The 25,655-nt window shown below is 39.3% G+C and overlaps 1 protein-coding gene across 1 annotated transcript in view; it reads right to left on the bottom strand.

The window, feature by feature from the left end:
• Nucleotides 1-489: 489 nt before the first annotated feature.
• Nucleotides 490-25,655, bottom strand: part of CHST9 (carbohydrate sulfotransferase 9) — a 78,152-nt gene continuing 52,986 nt past the window's right edge. The window contains exons 2-3 of the mRNA XM_010218739.2: nucleotides 17,808-17,845; nucleotides 490-1,813 (exon numbers count right to left, since the gene is read on the bottom strand). Coding sequence (XP_010217041.2) covers nucleotides 716-1,813; nucleotides 17,808-17,845 — 1,136 coding nt within the window. The 3' untranslated portion in view covers nucleotides 490-715. The remainder of the gene's footprint in view (nucleotides 1,814-17,807; nucleotides 17,846-25,655) is intronic.

Genomic DNA, 25,655 nt, shown 5'->3' with positions numbered 1-25,655 from the left:
CACTGTAAATAAAATGTCAATTTTAATGGTATATGTCTATTCCCTGAGAGGAAGGTCATTCTTGTGTCATGAAAGGGCATCAGTCAGGGTTTGTGGTCCATGCCTTTGGATCACAGGCTTACCAAAACCTCTTCTGCACAACAGCTAGTTGCTGCATTACTTGTAGTTTTTATTCATCTGTGTTTGACAGCATCCTTCAGTAAAATAATCAGTTCTGAAAATAGGCACAGTCTAACAATAATCATAAAACTATGCCTTTTAACCGAGAACATTGCAAACATTTTAGAAAACTAGCCAATTTTTTTATTAATAAGCTACAGAAAGTAAAAAATACATTCAAAAATAGTTTAAAAAACAATTTCTAAAACAGAAAGAATCATGCTATTCTGAATGTTTTTTTTTAAACCATTAAAAGAGCATTAGGTAAGCTAATGCAACAGCTGGCTGCGCTACTGCTTCCACAACATAATCTATAATGGCAAAAGCAGCTTTTTTTCAGGCATTTTAGTGCAATTTATGCTGTTTGCAGGGTGTTTATTGTGCATTTTCCTATAATTTTATGTCAATTGATGTCACTCTAGCTTATAAAATCTCCACTAAGTCAAGACAACTCCACTTAGCAGTCACTTTGTTTCCTTTCAGGGCCAACATCAAAGTAGTTGTTTTGAATCCTGAAATGATAAATATCTAATAGGAGCCTGAAGCTATTCTGGTGCTATACAACTGGTGAGGTATAATTGAACATTAAGTAATCCAAGTAGTAGAAGTCATAGGTCAGCTGTCTCTCTTGTTTAGACAATTCCTTTAAGTATTGCCTCACTACTTCTGCATTTGTTCTTTCATCGGAGGAATGTCGGTCTTTGAAATTAGGAAACCTCAGCTCCGCTGGAGCACCTACCAGCTGCAAAAAGTAATTGGCATCCTCTTCAAGGGTTTCAAACTTTCCTATAAAATCATAGTTGATGAGGCAGGGATAGCAGAGCTTACTGACTTGTTCCCAGTGAATGTCCATTCCCACTGGTCGATGAGAATCTAACAAGTACTGAATAAACTCTTTGAACTTAACTCCTGATCCTGTTTTCAATGCCTCTTCATCTGCATTTTGCCTGTATTTCTTAATTATTGCCTTCCCAAATACGGGATGGTAATAAGTGTTTGGATGTTCAAACTTATCCCTGAATGCAGATACCAGTCTTTCCATTGGATCACGTACAAATATAGTCTTAGTGTAAGTGTTCAAACGTGTGTATATTCCTTTCAGGTCGTAACTGTCTAGTTTCTTTAGATGCTTACCGTAGTGCACATCATCATGGGAAATGTTGTGTGCTGACATGGCAAGTCCATTGAGCACCATTAGGACCCTTTTCCAGTTGGAACAACCTGCTTTAGGCACTTCACAATATAGGATCTTGTGTCTATCCTCCACATAAATCCTTGACACCACATGCACCAGGTGGGTTTGCAGCTTCTTTCGGCTGTTGTATTTTTTACAGAAGCCATAAAGGAAGGATCTGCGTCTTTCCTGGGCACCATCGACGTCCTTCCACTTGTCTCCCTTGATTAAACTCTTGTTCAAAGGGCGCATCGCAGGGGGTAGATACACCTCTTTGAACTGGCTGAGAAATGACTCGGTCATCTTCTGATTGCCAGAGAGCTGGCTTGCCACAGAGACAGCTACTACGCCAAAAGGGTTTGCGTTCCCCTGTGAAGGCTGGCCCTTCGCTGCTGCAGTCTTTTGCTTGCTGAGGTCAGCAGGAGCGCTCCTGTCTGTGGCTGATCTCCTCAGCTCCCCAGGAGGTGGGACCTTGAAATCCTACAATCATGGAGAGAATGAGAGCTTAAAACACAGCAACAGAACAGCTCATCTGCATTGTAACAGTGACAAGAACAACGGTGCTCATTCACAGGCATTCATGTGTGTTGGCAAAGCACATTCAGTGCTACAAATTCTGTTTGAACCACTTGATCGATACACCTCATTTAGCAACAATTTGGGCTAATTATTGAAATACGTGCTTTTGAAGCTTACCTGTTAATGAACAGTCTTCCTTCAAAAATAAATAGCTTAAACCAAATCTTTTAAGAAATCAGAAAAGGTTCGCATAGGGAGGCTGATAACCCTGGTAGGGGTGACCAGATGCTTTTCTGTACCTAATACATTTTTCCCTCCCATGACAGCACTGGTTGACTTTGCAGTGGTGTTAACAGCTTTCTGCAGTGGCCTGGCACAGTCAAGCTAGCAGCTGCTGCATCTACAAGTGTGATTTGGAGCAGGCCTTGTTTCTCAGTGGTTGGTTGCAAGGCCAATGCTTGTGGTAGTGGAACCACATTAGGCTTCCTAAATATCAAGCATTAGTGGGGTTAAGCAGGATATAGTGACAATAGAAATCATCCTCCATACAGGGCCACTTTCTGGCCATAGATCATGGGAGAAAGATGTATTTGCCAACATGCATGTACCTGCAACTCAATGTCTACATCTGATCGAGCTGCTTTGAAATGGGGCAAACTAACAACTTTTAGAGCTTATTTCATCTGATCTATTTAAACATCAACATTAATGACATCAGCTAGTGTCAGTCGGTGACCCTGTCAAGACTGTGAAAAGATGGAACTTTCCTCCTAAACGTCTCCTCTAACATTACCAGCCTTTGTGCAATGGAAATGGCAACGCTTGGATCTGTGTTTTGTTCAAGCTGATCCCAGATTTTCTTGTAGTTTGGGTATTGCTGTTCTAATATACCCAAGTGAGTTATCTTGTGTCTCTTAAGGCCTATATAATCTTTTTCCTTTCAATAGGCAAGCCTGCTGCACTAGGAGGTCTATCCAGCCGCCATTATACTTCCTGAGAAGAGAGAAGTTGGCCGATATAGGTTTTTAAATTTCTCAGGGAAAATATAAGATAGCTAAAAGTCATAGTCAGATGGACAAGTATACACAGACTACCTGATTTCATGAGTATATTTTTCAAATGGGTGTAAGAAAACATCTCCATAAACTAATTGAATATTTACTGGCAAATGGATTTGTGGACCAGCAGACCAAAAGCGTGGATTTGGGGCTGATTCATAACCGATTCAAAAAAAAAAAAAACAAACAAAAAAACCAAACAAAAAAAAACCTTTTAAAATTCACAGAGACGATGTAAAAAAAGGAATGTATGGAACACAAATCTGAATTATTTGCTTCAAATAAAGCCTACAGAAAAAAAAAAAACAGTTCTAAGAAAAGTTAGCCAATCTTGCAGTATAATAATGTCCAGTGACAAGAACACCACTGAGGAATCAGACTATTCTGAACTGACACTAACCTCTAAGTACCAGCTCTTGTTTTCACAGAACATCAGATGAGTAAAATTATTTTTATATTTATGAAAGCAAATAGAAGAGAGCCATTCAGAACTTGTGCATATGACAGTGAGTGTACATTGGTGTTTATAGTGTTGTAAAAGGCTACTGGAATTATTTCAGTTTGGTCTGGTCTACTTCTCTGATATTATCTGATTTTTAATTTTGTTGTCTAATATTTCATTTTTTAAAAAAATAAAATGCCTGTGCCTAAAGATTAATCACTTCTGCTGTAGGATGGAAACCATTTAGGAGCATGACTAATATATAATAACAGGATCTGGCTGTAAGGTCTATGAACCTAATGGGAATTTCAGCATCACAGTGAGTGACGCCTTATAAATGCTACCACAGAACTGCAAGCTAGCAAATAAAGGGAAATGAATGTTTTGACCTTAAAAGGAAAAATCTGGATTTTAAAAAGATGAAAATGTGTATGGTATACACAGAAAACAACTACATAATACAAAGCTCAACAATAAGTTGAACAAGTTTATACTATGATTTTAAAGTTACTGAAAATCACAGATTTATCGGCTTGGCTCTGAGGGAAATTTTTTAATTCAGAAGACCATCTCCAAATATATATGATCGGACTGAGGTTCAACAAAGCAGAAAAAAAATAGAGAGGGAAATAGTACTTCATATGTTCTTATGGTATGTAATCTGAATTTAGGGTTCTACTTCAGGAAACCATCTAAGTGTCATAGAAAATCCACTACAATGAGGTACACTTCAGAGGAAAGTTTAGGCTTCTGATTCACTCTATCATTTTGACTACTGAAGAGCTGCCTTGTTCCACCATTTCAAGGGAAAAAAAATAAATAAAAAAAAGAAGACTCTGACATTTGGGGTCTAGATTCTGTTCCATTTCAAATAGTCTGCCTTGCATGCAAGACCAGCCTCTGAAGGTAACCTGAGGAGACGTTAAAAGGGGATGGCATTTCAGTTTTTGCAGCTGCGAATACAGCTGTACAAACCATTACGGGAGTAAGGATTCTTCATGGGATTAAAAGCTTCAGAGAAGGATGGGCTTAGAACCATTCAGAGAAATCTTGGGTAACACCCTAAAGGAACAACATTTGCACAGTGGGAACCACTTGAAAGGGGTTCCCTCTAAGCAAGTTGAGGCAAAAGAAGAAAGAATCTCTCAGGAAGAAAATGCCCCCAAAAGAAGGAAAAAAAGTCCTAGGGGAAAAACAATGATAGGGGAAGTTCTGAGGGGACAAAAAAATCTACATATGTAAAATACTATTAGTTGCTTCCCCTCTCTGCTTCTCCTTCTCTTTGACATACATGTCCCAGAGTGAATACAACAATAATGGCTAATAAATGTTATTATAAGTTCCATAAGGAATTGTGTGCTTGCAGTAAATGCTGGCTGTAATATGCTATGAATGGAAAAGGATAGTGATGATAATTTTTAAAGGCATATTGCCACTTGCCATGGAAGTTTTCCAACTCCAAAAAAAAGATAAAAAGATAAAAATCTACCTACATACCTGCCTTAGTTAACTGGATTAGTAACTAGTAACACTGAGATGAATGAAGGAATGAATCAAGCTTGCATTCAAAAAGATTTCTTAGGAAATTAACAGAAACAGTTCAATAGGTAGTGCCATATTTCTTTAAACTACTTAAAAATTTGGTATATTCAGTCGAGTGCCACATGCTTTGAAAGGATTTTGAAGTATTTGGCTTGCACAAATTGAGGTGTTAACTTTGGCTTTCTCTTGGCACTGGTAATTTTTCACAGCTTGTGTTATGATGCCTTACAGAGAGGAATATCTCTCCCCCAGGGGTCAGTCCTTGGTCCAGTCCTGTTCAATTTATTCATCAATGACCTGGATGAAGGCACAGAGTGCTCCCTCAGCAAGTTTGCTGATGACACGAAACTGGGAGGAGTAGCCGATACCCCAGAGGGCTGCGCTGCCATCCAGAGGGACCTGGACAGACTGGACAACTGGGCGGTGAAAAACCTCATGAAATTCAACAAGGCCAAGTGCAAGGTCCTGCACCTGGGGAGGAATAACCCTAGACACCAGTACAGGCTGGGAACCGACCTTCTGGAGAGCAGCTCTGCAGAGAAAGACCTGGGTGTCATGGTGGATGATAAGTTGACCATGAGGCAGCAGTGTGCCCTCGTGGCCAAGAAGGCCAATGGAATCCTGGGCTGCATTAAGAAGAGCATCTCTAGCAGGTCGAGGGAGGTGATCCTGCCCCTCTACTCAGCCCTGGTGAGGCCGCATCTGGAGTACTGTGTCCAGTTCTGCGCTCCACAGTACAAGAGGGATGTGGAGCTGCTGGAGAGAGTCCAGCGCAGGGCTAGAAGGATGATCAGGGGCCTGGAACATCTGCCCTACGAGGAGAGGCTGAGGGAGCTGGGCCTGTTCAGCCTGGAGAAGAGAAGGCTGAGAGGGGATCTAATCAGTGTATATAAATACCTCAAGGGAGGGAGTGCAGAGGACGGTGATGGTCTCTTTTCAGTGGTGGCCACTGATAGGACTAGAGGAAATGGCCGGAAACTGAAACATCAAAAATTCCATAGGAACTTAAGGAAAAATTTCTTAACAGTGAGGGTGACAGATCACTGGAACAGGCTGCCCAGAGAGGTTGTGGAGTCTCCTGCTCTGAAGATCTTCAAAACTCGCTTGGATGCAGTCCTGTGCCACGTGCTCTAGGTGTCCCTGCGTATGCAGGGGGGTTGGACTAGATGATCTCTAGAGGTCCCTTCCAACCCTAAGCATTCTATGATTCTATGATTCTATCTCCATGTTACACCAAAACTTGTTTTCAAAGTGGAAAGGAGAAGACAAGAAACCCTCCAAAATCAATGACCATTAAAAAAAAAAAAAAAAAAAAAAAGCTCATTATACTTTATATTTCTTCTCCACTAAGCACCATTATATTTGAGAATATCTGAATGTATAGCAACAGCAAACACTGAATAGATAAATATCTATTGGCCACTAACTCTGGACCCAGATCATTCTGTGCAAAAGTTTCTACCCTACTCTTTGAGACAAGTGCCAAAATACAGAGAAAGCCATTCAAAGCTTTCCTGAAGAGCAATATCTTTGGGAACCAGTTTACTGGCTTGGGAAATGAGCTCTGTGGTCACCTTGGAGAAAAGCACAAGTGTCCTTGAGACATGCTGACAATCTATACAGCAGGTGGCATACCTTTCATCCGAGAATTAATTTTCAGTGAAGTGTTGCACCCTTGCCAGTAATTATGCTGAGTGCCATGTTCTCTGTTTGCACTTACATATATGAAAGGAAGTTTTGAAATGGCCATGAGTCTAATTTAGAAGAGTATGCACATAACCTCTGTCTCCCTTTGGCTAAACAGGAACTAAAGAAAGACTTAAAGTTAGTTTAAATACAAAGCAAAAGAAGAAATTTCAGAGTCTCAGTGTAGTGTTTGGCTACTGACAGGCAGCTCAATGAAGGTGCTGGAACAAAAGGCATTTCTGATGTCATTCATGGGTTCACAGATAATTTTTTCCTTATATTTTTATTGCTGAAGATTCCCTGCTCCTCCCTCATCCGCAACAGGATTTCTCCTTACTGTAGAAATAAGTAGCTAATATCTTCTTTTATGCACATCAAAGCTGTCCTTTTCCTTAGTACCTTCACAAGCCACTGAGGTGGAAGAGATTGACTACTGCCACGAATAGTTAAGACTCATCCAATTACACTTTGTGGTAGTTTTATAATGCACTGGTGGGGTCTTATCTAGACAGTTTACAATTAGAGCATTCTGCCATGCAAAAAGATAATGATGTATTGGGAAGAATGATATTCCAGGATTGATTTACAAAGATTTAATGGCTTGCAGACATGGTTGTTTTTTTCTAAATATTTTACTGTTGGATCTTTATTTTTACTAACTAAAAGAAAAAAATTAAGTGAGCCCATCAGAAAAAGTGGAGCAGAGAAAGAAAGATTTTGTTATATCATGCTCTTCTGTGCTGTTCAATAATTACATTTCAGGTACTAACGTCTGGCTAATTTTTCAGCATATATTTTCTGTCCTGTAACACAAGCCGCATCAAATAGTATTTACGAAGCTTCTTAGGCTTCTCAGGAGCAACTGCATGAATCCCCTTGGAGGATACTGTATTCTGCTTTTCACTGTGGTTTCACTTTCACTAGCCAAGTGACTGTGAAAGGTTTGAGTGCCTCAAGGACTCTCTGCACTATTATATACCTAATATAGGTGCTCTCCAAACACGGATGTTCAAACATGGGTGTTCAAAGGTTCACTTCATTCTTTAAGACAAGAGCAGGCTGAAAATATTTTTTTCCAAATGAAACTTATGAGAGACAAATAATCCTAAGGAAGGAACATTTGTGTTTTCTGGACAAAGATCAACCCTAGGCAAGGATTCTGCAGTACGTGACAGGGGAGAGAGCCCTCCCTACTAATGAAGTATCAGGAATTAGAAATACAGTATATGCTTACAGCACATGTATCTAATGTCATGTTCCTGTCCTTTGGTACTAGATATGCTCAGGCAGTACTAAAATTCAGCATGGACTGAGATCATTAGATATCTTATTTTAGTGCATAAACATATTTCTTCAACATTGCTTCTAGTGTGAGAATTATATCACAATGAAGACCTACTTTCAGGATCCTAGTTGTTTCCCTAGGACCTTTCTGTAGAACCAAAAAGGAGAAAGGGCCTCTTCTGAGAAAAGATTTGTTAACCAATTCACTCTCTAACTCCTTATCAGTTAGGGAATACAAGGAGATCAACCTCCAAATTCAGGACATTAAACACAGTCAATGTGAAGAGCTGTAAAAGAAAAACCTTCTTATGTGGATTGTAGGAGTTGGTGCAAATCTTTGAAAAGATAATATATAATTTTAACCTAAACAATTAATTAGGCACAACCAGATGGATTCCATCAGTAGAGGCCCATGACTATGGCGGTTGGGGTCAGAATTAGTAGGTAACTGGAATATAAGGAAAACCTTTCATGACTTCTACCTACAGCATGCATCAGTGAAGCCTGGAGCTGTTGCTCAGTTTCTTAAGTATAAAAACATGTCAAACAATATACACCATGCATGTGCAAGTTTTTTGAGCTTGTCAAAAGTAGCGACTATCCTTAAACTTTTTGGACTAGAACAGTTTGCTAAGTATAATTTGGAATGGCCGGACTCCTTGATTGCATTGCAATGCCTTCCAAGGCTAAAAGGACATACGCTCGTTTCTTTCCCACATCAGAGAAACTGCGTAGCATAAAGTCGGTGAGCTAAGCAAGCCCCTAGAGAAGCTCTCAATGGGGAGACAGCTGAAGTAGTCACCCAATGAAGGATGGCAGCAAGTGACAGGACATGCGAATGAGGTGCTTCACCTTCCGTGCAGTGGAGATAAACCTCTTGATTTATCACTCATTCTTAAAACAGCTATTCTAGAGATAAGCACCACTAGCCCCCTTCCTCTCAGAGGTGATATGAATTTTGGCTTATCCAATTTATTCAGGAGTAATCATTACGGCTACAATCCTCACAAGCTACAGCTCACAAATGTACTGCCTGTGGACAGCGTGAATTCAGTAGCGGTATTTCTTTCAGAGATACAAAATATTGCCTTATGACTTATACAGGACTCGCTTATGGAAGAGGAAGAATAGAACATTTGTACTTTGAACTTTTATAGCTCTTTCCATCCCTAAAGTTCTCTAAAGATAACAAAACAGCTGCAAGCATACCTTTCCTCCAGACTAATATCTAGGAATATTTCTTACATGGCACCATCATTCATAAGCCTGACAGGCAAAACTTTACTATGATAGACACAACACCTTCCTATAACATATGTATCTCTAGAGCATATGCACTTGTACAAAGCATTTCTATGATTAATAAACAAGTGGGGAAAAGGAAAAAAAAAAAAAGAAAAAGAGAAATGAGCATGCGAAATGATCAGAGCTTCCTGTACAGAAAGAGGCAAATTTTAATATTTTGTAGCTGAAAAGCCGTTTGGTTTAAGGGAGATAATTATCAACACCTAGTCAGACACAAAATAGAATAACTAAGGTAATAATAATAGTAAACCAGCAGCTAAGTTTTAATTAACAGGCGCACACAATTTTAAATGTTGCTTTCTGAAACACAGCTAGTGAGTCAATGGCTATTTCCCCTTGGAGCTGTAAAGCAGAAGGCTGTGCAGTGTCACTAACAAGGTGCCTTGGAAAGAGAGCTAGGGGACAGACAAAGGCAGTGCTGAGGATGAAGAGAGCAGAAGTTCAAAATATGTTTCTAACTTTACTAAGTTAACTAAACACTAAACACTAAAAACTAAACACTAAATTCGTGTTCAAATCTGAAATTAATTCCTTCCTGTATCTGCCCTCAACTCTTCGATTTCTCCAAAACATGTTCAAAAAAGATAGGGATTAAAACAAAAACAAGCAAACAGAAACAAACAAACAAACAAAAACAAGGCACAAACTAATAGAAAAAAATCCCAAATAAGATGCCATGGTTATCAGAAACTTGCAAGGTCATGTAAGTTTGTGTGATAGATTAAAGATTTGCTAAGACAAAGTGGTGACATTAAAAATAACTGTCCCATCTCTTTGTTACTAATAGCCATCATCTCTAGCTTACTGGAGATGTTTCAAGGCCAATAGCAATGATTGGACATGCCTCTGGATAGGACAATGTTGAAGGTATTTCTCCAGCTTTCCAACAACAGTTTAATGGGTCTGGGTCTCCTCACTGCACAACACAAATTTTTAAATGAAGCACAGAGCTATTACGGCCTAGACAACTTGTGTTTAGACAGAGACTGCGTCCAGTTCACACAAAGTGCTTGTCTCGAGATAGGTGCTAAAATGCTTTGTTAGTAAATAAGCAACTTTCAGATAATGGAACACTTACAGCTGGCCAAGCTCATCCTTACCTCCTTTCCATGAAGTCTTGTTCATTTTGGGTACAGATAATCTGCCATGTTTCCACAGATTTTGTTTTGCTTCCTGTCCTGTCCTTCCTTTTTTTTTTTTTTTTGATTCTGAGCTCTGTCTCCTCCTTTGCATATTCTATTAATAAAATCTAAGCCAGCCACTGCAGTCAGTGACCAGAAATCTTCACTCAGTACTCACTCTGGTCTCTGTATGGAATAATAGGGACTCATAGTAAACCATCTTAAATAGCATGAAATCCAAAATGAACTAAGCACCAGATACTCACTTTGTTAAGGAGAATATTAGAGAAAAAAAAAAAAGATTATCCTGCTACACTGACTTGCAGATTATATATATGTATATGTGTGTGTATATATATATTTACACTATATATACACTATATATATATACACACACACACACTATATATATGTGTGTACATGCATATATATATATAGTGTGCGTATATATATAGTCTAAATCTGAAAATGGCGTATTTTCAGGTAATTTCAATGTATTGCATATTGGTCTCACATTTGAGCTGATTAAATAATGATAATGCGCTGCTTCTTTTTTCAGAACTTAAAGCACAGAAGCAAGTCAAGAGCCAGAGCCCTGGCACTTGGTGCTTTGAGTACCCACCCCACTATGGGAGACCCTGTTTATCCGAGCAGGATCAACATGCGTCTCTTGAGAGGGCGACCAAATTCCAGGACATCTAACTCTGGAGGTTGCAGGCTTGAATTACCTCAGGTAGAGAGAGCAAATGAACTTGGATTTCCCTACGTCAGGGGTGGCTGCTTTAGTCACTGACTTACTTTTCACAGACATGCCAACGCTGCTTCAAGAAGACAGCCTCGCACGCCTGTGCTTCACGCAATCTGTCTTGTGTGAGCTTTTCTGCTGCTAAATGCGCCTGATTCCTAGGAGGGCTTTGGTTGGATCAGTCCTGCCAACACGAGATCTTGTCCCCACATGCAGAGGAACAAGCCTGCCAGGTTCAGCTACCCATCTTCGTAGGTGACAAATGAGTAGAGGATATCAGAGCTCTGGACCTCAGCTGAATTTTGGAATTCAAAAGAATGATTTTTTTCAGTGTCGTTACTAATCTGCCCTCCTGAACTATAATGAAGATTCAACTGCTTAAATAAACACTTGGATGTTCCTCTGAATAGCCAAATGTGGTGCTTGGATGCCTGTTGACACCTGCATGAGGGCAAAGAGCACGTGCTTTAAAGAAGAAATAATGCGATTCTAGGCGCAAAGGGCTTTGAATCGGCTACCACATCCTTTCTGACAATTACTGTAAAGGAATTATTTCAGCTGCGAACATTAAGCTACAAACAAGCTGTTCAGCAAGCTGCTTTACAAGCAGTGAAAAAAGTGATGGCCTAGTTTAGCAGGGACTCATATCATGTTTCCCCTATCCTGTGTCTCCCTGGACAGCGCTCCCAGCTCCCGTCCTTTTCCATCTCCCAGCAGCAGGCCAAACAGGGGCTGTGCAGCTGCAGCAAGGCTCCCCAGCCAGCCCGTGGTCCCCTCCTGAATAGCGGATAAGGAGCAGTGATATGACTGATTGCCTTTTCCTCAGCGAGGACAATATTTTCTCCTCTAACCAGCTGGCTAAAATTGGCCCTGGGTTCAAATGTAAGTGAGGAAGCATCATCAAGGAGATGGCCAGGCAATGTGACTGAGAAAGCGTCCCTAGGGAAGCAAGGACACTTACAACCAGAAAGATGCAAAAATGAAGACAAATAAACAGCTGTATTCCTTCCCCACAAAAACCACCATGCCTTTTGAGGAAGTAGGCTTTTAATATAGCGCTGCACTCTTGAGCACCTGGCAATATCTCTCACATTAATGGCTGCAGTAAGATCCATGGGGACTTTTTGCTGGTAAACAGAATCCATTTCCATCTTGTCTCCAGGTCAACACACTTACTGTACAGCATAAGCAAGACACCTGAATTTGGCTACCTGCATACACTTATACAGCCCTGGTGAGGCCGCATCTGGAGTATTGTGTCCAGTTCTGGGCTCCACAGTATAAGAGGGATGTGGAGCTGCTGGAGAGAGTCCAGTGCAGGGCCACAAGGATGATCAGGGGCCTGGAACATCTGCCCTATGAGGAGAGGCTGAGGGAGCTGGGCCTGTTCAGGCTGGAGAAGAGAAGGCTGAGAGGGGACCTGATCAGTGTATATAAATACCTCAAGGGAGGGAGTGAAGAAGATGGTGCTGGTCTCTTTTCAGTGGTGGCTACTGACAGAACTAGAGGTAATGGCCAGAAACTGAAGCACCAAAAGTTCCACAGGAACTTAAGGAAAAATTTTTTAACAGTGAGGGTGACAGAGCACTGGAACAGGCTGCCCAGAGAGGTTGTGGAGTCTCCTTCTCTGGAGATCTTCAAAACTCGCTTGGATGCAGTCCTGTGCCACGTGCTCTAGGTGTCCCTGCGTGTGCAGGGGGGTTGGACTAGATGATCTCTAGAGGTCCCTTCCAACCTTAAGCATTCTATGATTCTATGATACGCAATTTCATGTGCTCTGGTTTATAAAAATGGTAATACTTGAGAATTTATTGTAAATTACTGTGGGAAAACATAGGCTGTGAAATTGCAGCAGAAATTATCCATTACACACACTCTCTCTTCAGGTTGAATGTAAAGTAACATATCTAATTTTCACTGAAGGGAACTAGCTCACTTTTATCAGGGGTAAGAGGAAGCATCCTAAACTACTTTGTGGCAGGTGTTTTGTACAGCTATCTTCTCAGTCTGTCTTAATCTATAAGTAGCACTACAGATCTTCAGGTTGCCACACAAACACTAACTCGTTCAATCCAAATCCCTCCTTGAAGAGGAGGAATAATTAGAGAAGCACACTGTTGTTACAAGTAGATGCACAAGCCAGAGCCACAGAGTTTATTTAACTCTGAGCAAGCCACTTGATTTTCACACTTCATTTTTCCTTGTCTTCAAAACAAGACATAGGCAGTTATTACCTGCCCACGTGAATTATGTTAATTTCTGTTTGATATTGCAACTTTGGAAAAAAAAAAAAAGGCAACTTCTGTTGCCTGCTGGCAAGCAAAGTGTGCAGGGTGGAACGAGCAGGAGGGACCTCATAATCAAGAAAACATGGCTGAAGGCCACCCATTTAAAGCATATGCACATAAATAAGGCAATGCCTATGCAGTGGCATGATGGCATGATGAGCAAAGCTCTTGTACTTTTCCTGGTAAACCAGCATGAATAAGTGGCCTCCCTGTCGGTCCCTGATGGTCCCTAATCATAGAATCCTTAAGGTTGGAAGGGACCTCTAGAGATCATTTAGTCCAACTCACCTGCACACTCAAAGGACAGGCTGTGATAGCAAGGAAGGCTATCACACAAGAAAGGCTTTAAGCACGTGGGCTGGGCCAGGCAACCTCTAGATGTCCCTCCCAACCTCAACTTATTCCATGAAGCAAAAAAAAACTGAATAGCAGCTCAGTTTGTTCAATGGACTAAATGCACTCACTCTTTTGGGGACTATTAAACTGCTAATTTTAGGGAAATCATGTAACAGAGGAAGGTGAACGCACTGATGGGGATAATGAGAGCAAGCAGCATGGCTATTTCACTACTTAAGCGCGAAGTAGCAGCACTTGGAAACCAGCACACATGGATCTGTTCCTGGCTAGGCTGCATGAAAAGGATGGAAAGAAACAGGGATACAGGAAGACTGAAGAGTCTTCAGAGTACATCCAGAGTATGGATACTCTTGTGCTCTACTGCCCAGTAGAGCACAAGAAAAGGCAAGGCATATGGACTGAACTGTGACGTTTATGCTCATGCTGATGTAGGTCTGTCACACGACATGGATACTGAAGGATGAACAAATTATCCATGATCGTTGCTCGTTGCCATGTGCAGAAAGGGAAATGTTCCCTGACAGAGATGATCAAACTAATAGATAAATACGCCACTGCAACAGAGCCTATTTTGAGGAAAGAGCTCCTCAGGGACAAAACAACAGGAAAGATACTGCGGAGGACTCCCAGCAGCCAGCCTGCTGCCCTGGCCTGCAAGTTCATTGCGAAGGGGACCGGTTCAAGTCTGAGCTAAATCACTCCCCAAAACCTAGCCATGCAAAGAGCTACAGATTCAGATTACAAATATTCATATTCTTGATAGTCCTGCAGAGATTCTAGGAGACACTGGGAAAAACTACACGTAGGAGCATTCCCTAAGACCACAACACAGACAAACCTGAGTGTAAAGATGAAGCATAAAGGATTGCCTTCAGACACATTTTAACAGACAGTCTGCAATGTGTTTTTTAACCAGGATGTTACACGGTTGAAGTGCAAGGTTTGTTCTTGTTTCTTTTCATTTTCTCTCACAATAGTTAATATGCTCCACAGCTAATCAGGCTGTACACATGTACCAGGATGTACCCTGACATTTCAAAGATAGAAAAGCAGGTATTGAAAAGCAGAGTCCATAACATTTCTGGAAGACTCTGCTCTGACTGTGGAAAATAATTGCTGCAGCTAAACATATATACTAACATATACAAATGGCAAAAAGGCACCAGCAAATGCCTCCAGATCAAATGGAACATGAGCCAGTGCAGGTGATAACCGTAACTCAGGGAATTTTGTGGAAACAGATTACCTCGACTTCGACTTTAGAAGAAACTAAGAATCAAAAAGAAAAAAAACAAACACTTTCAGGAGAGAGGCTGTGGAATCTCCTTCCTTGGAGATCCTCAAAACTGACTTGGATGCGACCCTGTGCCATGCGCTCTAGGTGTCCCTGCTTGGGCAGGAGGGTTGGATTGGATGATTTCTAGAGGTCCCTTCCAACCATTCTGTGATTCTGCGATGTAAGGTGTTGCAAATCCCCACAGCTGGTGAGGATTTAACCTAGCAGCAGACCACTAAGACATCGGCTTTATTGTTTCCTAGTCTCCTCCATGCCCCTCCCTACTCCCGCTCCCGTTAAATTATAAAATCATTTATCTTTCGAAGAACAGTTTCTCCATCCCTAAAATTTCTGGCAGAGGGTTTAACTGAGTGGTGCTGCACTGACTTATGTTGGAATAACAGAAGTTTAAGTCAGGTGAGGATTTGATCCTGCATATAAAAATTTTTATTTAAATACTGAAAATAAACAGAGTCCTTCCATGGAAGCTATTCTATGAGAATCCGCCCTAGTTTAACTGCATGTTTTTTTTTTTCTGAAGTAATATTATTTTAGATCAAAAACACAGTATCTCTGCAATAGTGTTCTAGATTACAGGCTTGAAAATTCTAATTTCTTATTTAAAACTTTTTTTTTCTGAGAAGTTCAAAGAAAGTTATTTGTGTAGCAGGGCATCAACAGCTTCGTTAGCATCCATTTAAAATGACTATCTTACCATTTGCCCCCAAACCAATTTTTACAGCTTTGTTTAGGTACATCCACCACCACATTAAGGCAATGAAATTCTGCTGTAAGATTAGATGTTCCTTAGTTAACTACAGACAGAGCAGATGAGCAATTCCAGAAGGGCAAGGCAGGAGCATAAAGGAAAGGACCGAAGGTAGAAAAACAAGTATGGCATCTAATCCATCCTTTGCAGTTGTGATAAATATGCTCTTCTTCACAGAAGGTCAATGTCTTCCACTGAGCTGATTTTGCCATATAGAAAATGTGCAGAGTTAGGTCTCTAATCAGCCATCCCCAGCCATGTTAAAGTAGCCTCGAGTTCTGTTTTAAAAATACAACTGCCCCCCCTTCTGGCCAATTAACACTCTCAAAAGTGTTCTCACAAAACATTTCAAATTAATTTTGAAATGCAAGTTAATTAGGCTAGTTTCAGCATATAAATTCTCAGCAAAGACAAACAACTTCCATGAAATTTTCGAATAGTTCTACATTTGTGTAGAAAAAATAATGAAGATTTTTATTTGCCTGAAGTAATGTTATATTCTGGGCTAAATACATTCAGCCATCAATTATTCAAGATAATGGAAAAGTTAAAACAATTTTGACAAACAAAATTATGGCTAATACTAGGTATTTCAAGACCAGGCTTCTTGTAAGCTTACAGGCCCAAAGGGCTCATTTGGTGAGGAATCATGCCAGCTCAGATATCATTTATCACATAAATGATATAGCATCAGCACTGTGCTCTGCTACAGCAGGCAAAATGCAAATGCTTTTCGACTCAAACAGCTCCTAGGTGGGTAATGACCTGGATGATTTTCCTCAGTCTAGATAACCAGATCACCAATAAAAGTGAGGTATGTGGAGCGTTTGTGGATATTATGAAGCCCAACGTCAGAAGTAAGGACTTGTGAGAAAGCCTACCAAAGGCAAGATAAGGGCTGTTGTATCAGTGGTGACATGAAAAGCTGTCAGATATTCACGCTGGTGGGCTGCTATAAAATCGTCTGCTCCTTCTAGCTGCAGCTTTCAAGACATCCCCTTTCTTGGTCAAACTATATTGAAAATTATAGCTGCTTCTCACCTCCTTCCTCAGAAAGCAGTGAATAGCATGTGACAACAAAGCCCTATTATACCCATTTAGCACCACTCGGCATTATGGTTTAGGGATAAGGATGAACACAGAAGGCAAAATAAAACCAAGGTAGTCATGTGCATCAACAACCACTCTGAAGACTCCTGCTGATATAAAAAGGAGCCATTAAAATGTTTGTAGATGTCTTTTCAAATACATCTCACAAATGCTAAAATACTGGTTTTCATCTCATTTGGATAACAACATTCAGTAAGAGGATGACAAGCTGTGAATGAGGAATGTGAATATAACTGCTCTACAAGCCAGGTCTTTTCATTCAGGACCACCACACCATTCAGAAAAGCAAACTATGGCTTTCCTCCTCATTCTGATTAAGAGCAATTTTATTTCAGTATAGTTCCTTTTATTATTTTCCTGACACTGAAATGCTAAATAAGAATATTAAAAGTTTTTCAAGCAATCTCACTTAATTTATGCACTAATAAATACAACATAGAATATATCTTCAAAAGTTTAATGAAACCTTAAGGAAAATTCATGGCAGAAATGAAACCCAAAAAACATCCAAAGGTATAATCTACACGTGGCACACACATGTTTCATATCAATAGTTTTCTAGCTTTTAAGAGCAATGTTAACAGGAGAACTAAAGCATTAGTTAAAAAAAATCATAGTTCTGGGCTACAAAATTTGATACTAGTGGACAAATTGTTGATCGTCTGTATCCTCACCTTCAACACATCAATAAGGAGATGTACTAAGTACTAACCAAAAAGATGATTATCTTTCAATACATTTAACACATCTGCAGAGCCAGCCCACAGTCTGATCCTTAATATAGCTATACAGTCAATTTTAGTTTTTTGGGGAGGTTTTTTTGGGGTTTTTTTGATAATCATAGCTTGTTAATTTTAGCCTTTTAATATACAGTTAATTTTAGTTTGTTCTATAAAGTTATCCTCTTTGTAATTGCTATAAATTTTCTACATGAAAAAATAAGTAACAAAAAGTATGAAAATGTCAAAATACCTGATTAATGATCTGTTGTTTTAATTTTTCTCCAGACACTGAAAGAGAATGAAAATAATTAGTTTGCACACATTTTAATAAATGGGATCATACACACATACAACAAAAACAGTGAAGTTGACAAAAATAAATTTAAGCAAGTTCTAATTAAATCGTTTAATATGTATAAATGACTTGGAAAAACCTTCAAAATGGAAATCCACTTGAAGTGGTGAAGGAAAAATAACTCTTCTTAATCAAGATGTCATTAAAAGAAGGCCATAGGAAGCCAGTCTTACTAGCCCGGTACCTCACGAGACATTAAAATATTGAAAGTAAAGACAACAGATTTCAAGAAGGCATTAAGGAGCCTCTTAATTAACTTTGCAAGATTTTGCAGTGCTGCAGGAATACGTGACCGAGACACTGGCAACATCCAACTCTGGATCTGAATGTCGGAGACGAAGGGTGTCTCCTCTGCAGCTAATGGATGGCACAAGTTTGTGCATGAGTGATGATGGAAGTTAGTCACCAGCCGGCTCAGAGAAGAAATCCTACCCTGACAATCTGGCATGAAGCGGTGAGCTGACATACGGCCTTGCTTGCTCATCTTGGCCGCCTCTTTGCAACGGTGCCCGGCACTGCTGCTGAAGACATGACCAAAGCCTCAGCAGAAGCCTGCTTTTCCACATCCTACTAGCAATGACATTTCAAACCTGTTCTTTTCTTTCAGGTCCGAAAGGGCAGCACTCTAGCCTCTTTAACCGCCACCATGCAGTAACTGCCAGGAGAGCAGCGGGCTTCAATTACACTCCCTTTGCTATTGGAGACCAGTCACACGTATTGGGCAAAGTCAGGAATTTCACACCTACCTATCCAGCAAGGTCTTTATATATACCCATCAGGGTTTTTTGGGGTCATAACTGTTTACAACTGTCAATATCACTATTAATTGGCAGGGGAGTCTGTTTCTTCATAGCTTTGGTGGTGGCCTCCTTTAGATCTATAAATGTTGCTCTATTCTGACTGAATTTCTTTGTACTGCTCTGTGTAGCATAAGATACATTTTTAAAAACCATGTGGGAAGATTTTAAGTATTAAAACATAACATAAAAAATATCATTAGTTGAATAAAAATAATCTTCCCTACCGGTCCCTGAGAACACTCTTCTCAAGGAAAGCATTATAGATGATTTAGATAAAGATAGTTACTTCAGGCTATCTTGTAAGATTGTCTCTCATGATAATTATTTCCTGCATGCTTATGTTGAGTTCCTGTTTGCTAAATATAAAAATAATACTTTCTGGCTTCAAGAAAAAAAAATATCATTTAGGGGAGACTTCCCAAAAAGTAGTCCCTTGTTCACTGAGATATCTTTGAGAGTAATGGATTTTTTTCGGTAACTATTATTTTAACCAAATAGATTTTTGGTAATAGAAGATTAAAGGAATATGTGTTTTTAGCATTCTCTAATGATATACAAGTTGCTAGGAGAGCAGAGTGTTTGAAATCTCTGGTTAGATCAACACTATTTTGCTCAAAGGTTTGTGGACTTTGAATACTGATGCTTTCCTGTTTCCCAGTACATTTGTTTTTAGGCTATTTTGATTCACTTTAAAGGAATTTTAATAACTTTCTGTTGACAGCATGGACAGCTGGTCTTAAGAATTAGTGAAAATTCACTTGCTGACTGAGGAAGGAAGTGACATCAATGAGTTTATAAAGTCAGCCCAGAGGGAAAAGCGAGCTCTACAAGAGTAGCCTTTCATGCCATTGTATTTACAGTGATCCCTCAAGATGCAAATTGCAGTATCAATCAAACCTGTGGTTTCTACCTTAGACAAATATAAAAATGAACAGAAAGACTGGGTGGGACCTTTCTGACCATTGCTGACACTGTTAAGAAAAATGTGAAGAATTTATGGCATCATTCTTAGTTCTTAGTTCTCTCCTTTGCTGATTTAATACAACAGTACCAAGGAAAAGGCAGTTGCCTAAGTATATGATATAACAGTAATGACGGTATGGGTTAAACAGGACAGAGATTGACTAGCCAGTTAAAGATAGAAAGGAGATCAAATTCAAGGTCACTGGCAAATTGACTACTTATTCTCCATTTATTCACTGCATGATCCCTGTCCTCATCACAGAACAACTCAATGAATTTGTCAGAGTCAGCAGTACACTCAGAAGAGGACAAGGTCCATAATTTGCTGCATCTCTGTTATGAAAGTGGAAGTATATTGGTACCATTATATCAGGAAGCCTGGTGTGTACTGTACTTTTGTTTTAAAAAGAAAAACTACAAAAAAGTGAAAAAAACCCTGTGAACACATAAAACTATACCCTCTTCTTCCTTAGCATCATGGAATAGTATCTTATTTCCCTCTTTCTCATTGCTACTAAATAATCAAGTTTGAAAGAAATATTCCCTTGAAAACTGCAACTACCAAATGATAATGTCCCTTCCAAAATTCAGCTTAAAGCAAAAAAAAAAAAAAGATTTTAAGAAGTCCAAGTATGTTATATCTTAATATAGATCCTTAAAGGATATAGACCTCCACGGGAAACACACAGCACTGAAAGGGTTTTCAATCTTTGGCTGACAAGGGAATTAGAAGGTTTTGCTATTGAAACTAACCACAACTTGTTTCTTCTACTTCTTTTATTTTTTAATCCTCTGATTACACAGAAAAACCAGTCACTAATCTGTAGTTTATATATGACACCTGTATTTTTGATAGGAATATTTCTGTTCAGGTGCCTAATCATTTCTAGGCCACCCTGCTGTCATTCAATAGTATCACTGGAGAAGTTCCACTGGGGAGACAGCTCCAAATTCAAAGAATATGAAGGAATTTGACCCAGATAAAGCAAAAAAAAAAATCATAGCATGCAAGCCAGTCTCACAGGCAACACCAAGGTTAGTTTAAGAAACACATATCATTCTTGAGATGTACCAGAAGTTTTATTACCTGTAGACCTACAACTTATTACCTGAAGACCTATTAACTTCAACTTTTACATCAGCTTTTTCAGAGCCACTGTGGTGGCAAGATGTATGAATGCATGAACATCAAACTAATTGGGAAATTTACTGCCATCTGGAAATTTGTATGGAAGTTGCACAGCAGGTAGTCCATGTAGTCCAAAAGGCACTTCTACAAATCAGCTTACATGTGAATAAAATGTTCTCCTCCTATATTTTTCCTACTACATTAAAAATTGCTTTTTCGACCTGTCAGCTGGAAAATTATTAATAAATCAGCTCAATAGTGCTGTAGGAGCAGACTTGATGATACAGGCAAATCAGAAGGCCTTAATCATAAACAACCATACACCATGATACATTTAGACAAAAGACATGTATTTACCAGCATGAAGATTCTCGTTGGCTGAGACTATCTTCTCCTTACACTAACTGAAGCTACAATAATGCCACTTTAGAATCCTGAGCTAGAGAAACAAGCTCAAATTTACTTTTAGGGATTTGCTTTTGCAGCAACTGTAAAGCAATGACTCTCTGTCCACACACACACATACACACCAAAAAAAAAAAAAAAAAGGTAAAATACTTTTATTTGTTTTTGGATGGTTGAAATAAATGGCCTCCTAGGCTTGACCTCAAGCTATATCACTTAAGAAAAAAAAAACATTTACAACAAACATTCTTTTAAAGATTGCTCTCTATTTTCATTCACTAATTAGTATACTAATTCCTGTTTCCAGGGCATCACCACCTTGTTTCTAGGGTTTGCAGTTTTTTGCTTACTGCTTACCCGCTGGAAAATTACCTTACTGAATTGCTTTATAATGTAACTGACCAATGCAAGACACAAAAGCATGTCATAACTGATGCTGTCCCGAGGAACTGCATCGTGGACTCTTCAGCCTTATGGGTACAACCTACACAGGGAACACCACGTAATTAAGCACACTATGCCCTGCTTACCTCTGTACAAAGGAATGCGATATTCGTGCAGGTTTACAGATTAATCTGCTGTAATTCCTTTGAATGTTAAACTACTTCCAGCTCAAATATAATTAAGATCACCAGGTACAAAAGACTCAGATTGTAAGTAAGAGCACAAACAGAACAAGTAATATCTTAATGCTGCTTCTTATGTTCCAGTAGTTAGATTAGCGAACAAATATGCATTCAAAAATCCTACTACATATAGCAAAAGAAAAAATATTTCATTTCAAAAGGCAAAAAAGAACTACTGCATTTAATCAGGGTGTAAAATACCTTTAAACACACTGGTCTGCCAGTTTGTGTGATGTGACTGCTGCAACAGGATTTTTTTTTCCCTAAAAATCAAATTGGAATTTAGATCTAAAAAGCTATCATCAAAATCATTAAAGGGAAGACTGTGTAATATATAGCTTGGTTCCTTAAGTCTTCAAATAATTCTACCCATGTTTTTGGCATAATGAAAAGGCAGGGAAAGAATCAAAAGTCTGTGTTTGTCTCCCTACTCCTCATGTCTCAGGATTTCTAACCAGAATGAGAAAAACAGGGAGAATCCCAAGGGCCAAAGGGGACCCTCCACTGTCTTGCTCTGCTACAGCCATAATCACTTCCCTACATGTCAGACTGGCACTACAAGGAAATGGGGAGAAAATCTGATATTCTAATGTAAGTTTAAATTTTGTTGATCTTTTTTTTTTCAGTTTATGACAGACATACTGGGAGCTTTTGACTTAACTTTTATAAAACTAAACACAAGAGACCTATGTGGTTGTGATTCATTACTGATTTCCTAGCTTATTTGACTAGCTTCTGAAGAGTGGAAAGAAACCAGAGCAACTGGAAAGAAACTGACGAACTTCTGCAGCTCTTTCCTCCTTACTTGGAAGGTGTGATAAAATTTTTTAAGAAACCTTAATTTGGCACATGCAGACTCTAAAATATTTTCAGAGAGAAACAAATATTTCCTGTAAATTAATCACAGAATCTCCATGAATATAATGCAACATTGCTCCTTCAGATGTGCATGACATTTATATCCTTTCTCTAACATGAAATTTCCAGAAAACTGGAACTCCTCATTTACAGCACTATCTTCAAAACCTACTTTAACTTACTCTTGCACCTCTGTGGCAATTAGGCAACTGAATATGATTACTGGGGCCTACAATGCATTAATCACATCTTCATATTGCATAATCCTTGCTGGCTGTCACAATGCCAACTGCTAAGTTCCCCTGGCAGTAGCAAACATAAAAAGAAACCCCAGTTGATACTGATTGAACCAAATGAAGGAAAGTTGGCCATCTCAAAACACTGAAATTCTCACAGCATTCCAAGGTCTCCCCAGCTAATTTTTCATGATTACTTTTGATATGAAAACAGACCTTTAATTGTCAGTCTCTAATAAGGATGCAGAACTGTTCCCTGGAAAGTTCAAAGGACCCTGGGAAACCAAATATTCACGAAAACTCTAATAGCCAAACATCTTGTGCTGATTAGCATACACCATTCGGTTTCATCTAACATAGTAATAAAACAAAGCAAAGAGGTGGGGTACTGGATTCTTGGTCTGACAAAGACCAAGAATTAGCGTTAACTTAGCTTTAAAAGAATTGAAGACCCCTGTTCATTCATTCCTCTGGGCATAAATGCTACAATTCCATTTAAAAAAAAATCTACGCCTGGGCCAAATTCTGCATCAACTAACATTGTGTATATAATTGTGCTTAAGAAAAGGAAATGTCAGAATATAAATTAGTTTATAATTTGGAGTTTTACCTGCCCACAAATTGACAAATATTTCCAAAATATGCAGGATTTTCTTTTTATAAGCACTACCAGTATGGCCCTTACCAGAATTAGCAAGTAGATTTTCTTTTAGAAAGCGAAGGCGAAGATTTGTCACCATGTTCCTTTAAGGATGGAAGATTTGAGATAATGGAAGCATGCCAGACAGCGTATTTCATTTTAATGTTAGCACAATATTGATATGGTGCTTTGAATGGTTTCCAACTGAATGTCATATTTTCATTGGCATTCATCCTGCATCTAGCAACACGAATAGTTTGTTTCAATTTTGGTTTAGAGCTCACTATTCAACTACGTAAAATGCTTTCTGTTGTATCGAACTACTTCATGACTCTTTTGGATCCCTGCTCTCTTAAGCAGCTGAGAAAATCAGAGATTCCGTGTCATCTGTAATTAGGCAGGCAAAGATCAGTTGATTTTGGCTTAGCAGATGCATTTCCTCAAACTTCATCACAATTTGTTCCCTATCCTAAGGCAAGGACTGCCTCAGCTCTCAAGCCACTAACCGCAAGGGCCACTGCTTTTCCATTTGAAATCCCATGGAACCAGCAGTTTCCATTTGCACATTGCCAGTTATGTTCAGGGTGCTTTTTATTATGATCATCTATAGAAATGGTCACATAATCTGTTATGTTTATGTACATGTCTATGTAGTCTTCCTGACTACACTCCAGTGTTAAGCTCAACTGGTTATATGGGTACCTTCCTCAAAATAGAGTTCTGGGCTTTGACTGAAAAGAAGTTACTTGTACCTGTCAGCTGCTCCATGGTAGCTTCCTATATCAAGGCTTTCTCTCTGTGTTAAATGAGATGGTTGACTCTGATTTGTTTTTTTCTCTTGAAGGAAAACTATCTGGCTTTCAGTACAAGAACAGGAAGTTATGAACTCCTCTATGGGAAAAGACTATGGAGAGCGTCTAGGGCACGTGACCTTTCATACTCACTAGTATTAAGCAGAAATAAGGCTGAGGACATGTACACTGCTACTGCTTTAAGGCAGCTGAAACTCTTTTCGCGCTGACATTTCGGCTGAAACTTTGCAGCAATTTGGCTTTGGTTGTTGCGTGGTTTCCGTTGACATTAAGAACATATGGCTGCCCCCACCCAAGAGAGGAATATGACTGCAGTTGAAGTTTGCAGTCACATTAACTCTGTTGATGCAAGTCACATGAAACCATGAGCTTGGCATACTCTCAAGAGGATCAGCTGTCAGTCTGTCACTTGTAGAAGGATGGTCTGAAGTCTGGCTCTGAAACTCATATAAACTTAATTTGAATGACCTGGAAATGGCCAAAGAAGCCAGGGATAAGAGACACAAAAGCCTCTAGAGGGTTATGTCTATGGAGCCTTACCTTAACTCATGGAAGGACAGCTCCATCATACAGAGCAGCAAAGCTCCTCTGGTCTGAATCAGAAGCAGCGGCGTGCAAGATGTGCATGCAGCAAGTCCAAACATGGACAGAAAAATGCAACTTCTTGGTATTAATTACAAAGTAGAGTACCACAGCAGAGTCTCCATGGGAAGCCTTAGTCTACAGTTTCTGTATCTCAGAAATAAAAGAGATGAATTGTCTATACAACATAAGAGCAGGAAGTGACCAGTGGTGATGAGAACAAATATTCTTTCAATTTACTACTCATTCTGAGTTATAGCTACATAAACAGAATATACTTGTTTCAATCTGCCATGTTCTTTTATTTAAGGTCTAGATGCACCACTCTAAGGCATGCTCATAGCACGCTGGCCTCAAATAACTTCACAAAAAGTATTTCATTTGGAAGTAAAATATTCTCCAATGAGAATTTGGCTCTCATTTACTCAAAAAGTGCTGCTCATACTTAGAGGGAAGGTTATATGCAAGACCATCTTGCAGGTAAAGCACAAGCAGAGAAGGAAAGGTATCAGCAAACACCCCTTTGAAATAGAAAATTAACAGCTGTAACACTAGAACAAACAAACAAGAAACAAACAAACAAACCAAAAAAAATCCCCAAAAATCCAAACCTCTAAAGCAGGGTAATTTTAAGTGAAAGATAACTAGGAGAAAGCCAGAAAGAAACACAGTTAGAACATAACTTTTCCTAG

Source organism: Tinamus guttatus, unplaced genomic scaffold (genome assembly GCF_059628265.1).
Source record: "Tinamus guttatus ecotype Peru unplaced genomic scaffold, ASM5962826v1 Tinamus_guttatus_pri_ptg000249l, whole genome shotgun sequence".
Taxonomy (NCBI): domain Eukaryota; kingdom Metazoa; phylum Chordata; class Aves; order Tinamiformes; family Tinamidae; genus Tinamus; species Tinamus guttatus.
The sequence above is the reverse complement of the archived record's forward strand: the minus strand, read 5'-3'. Positions and strand labels throughout refer to the sequence as shown.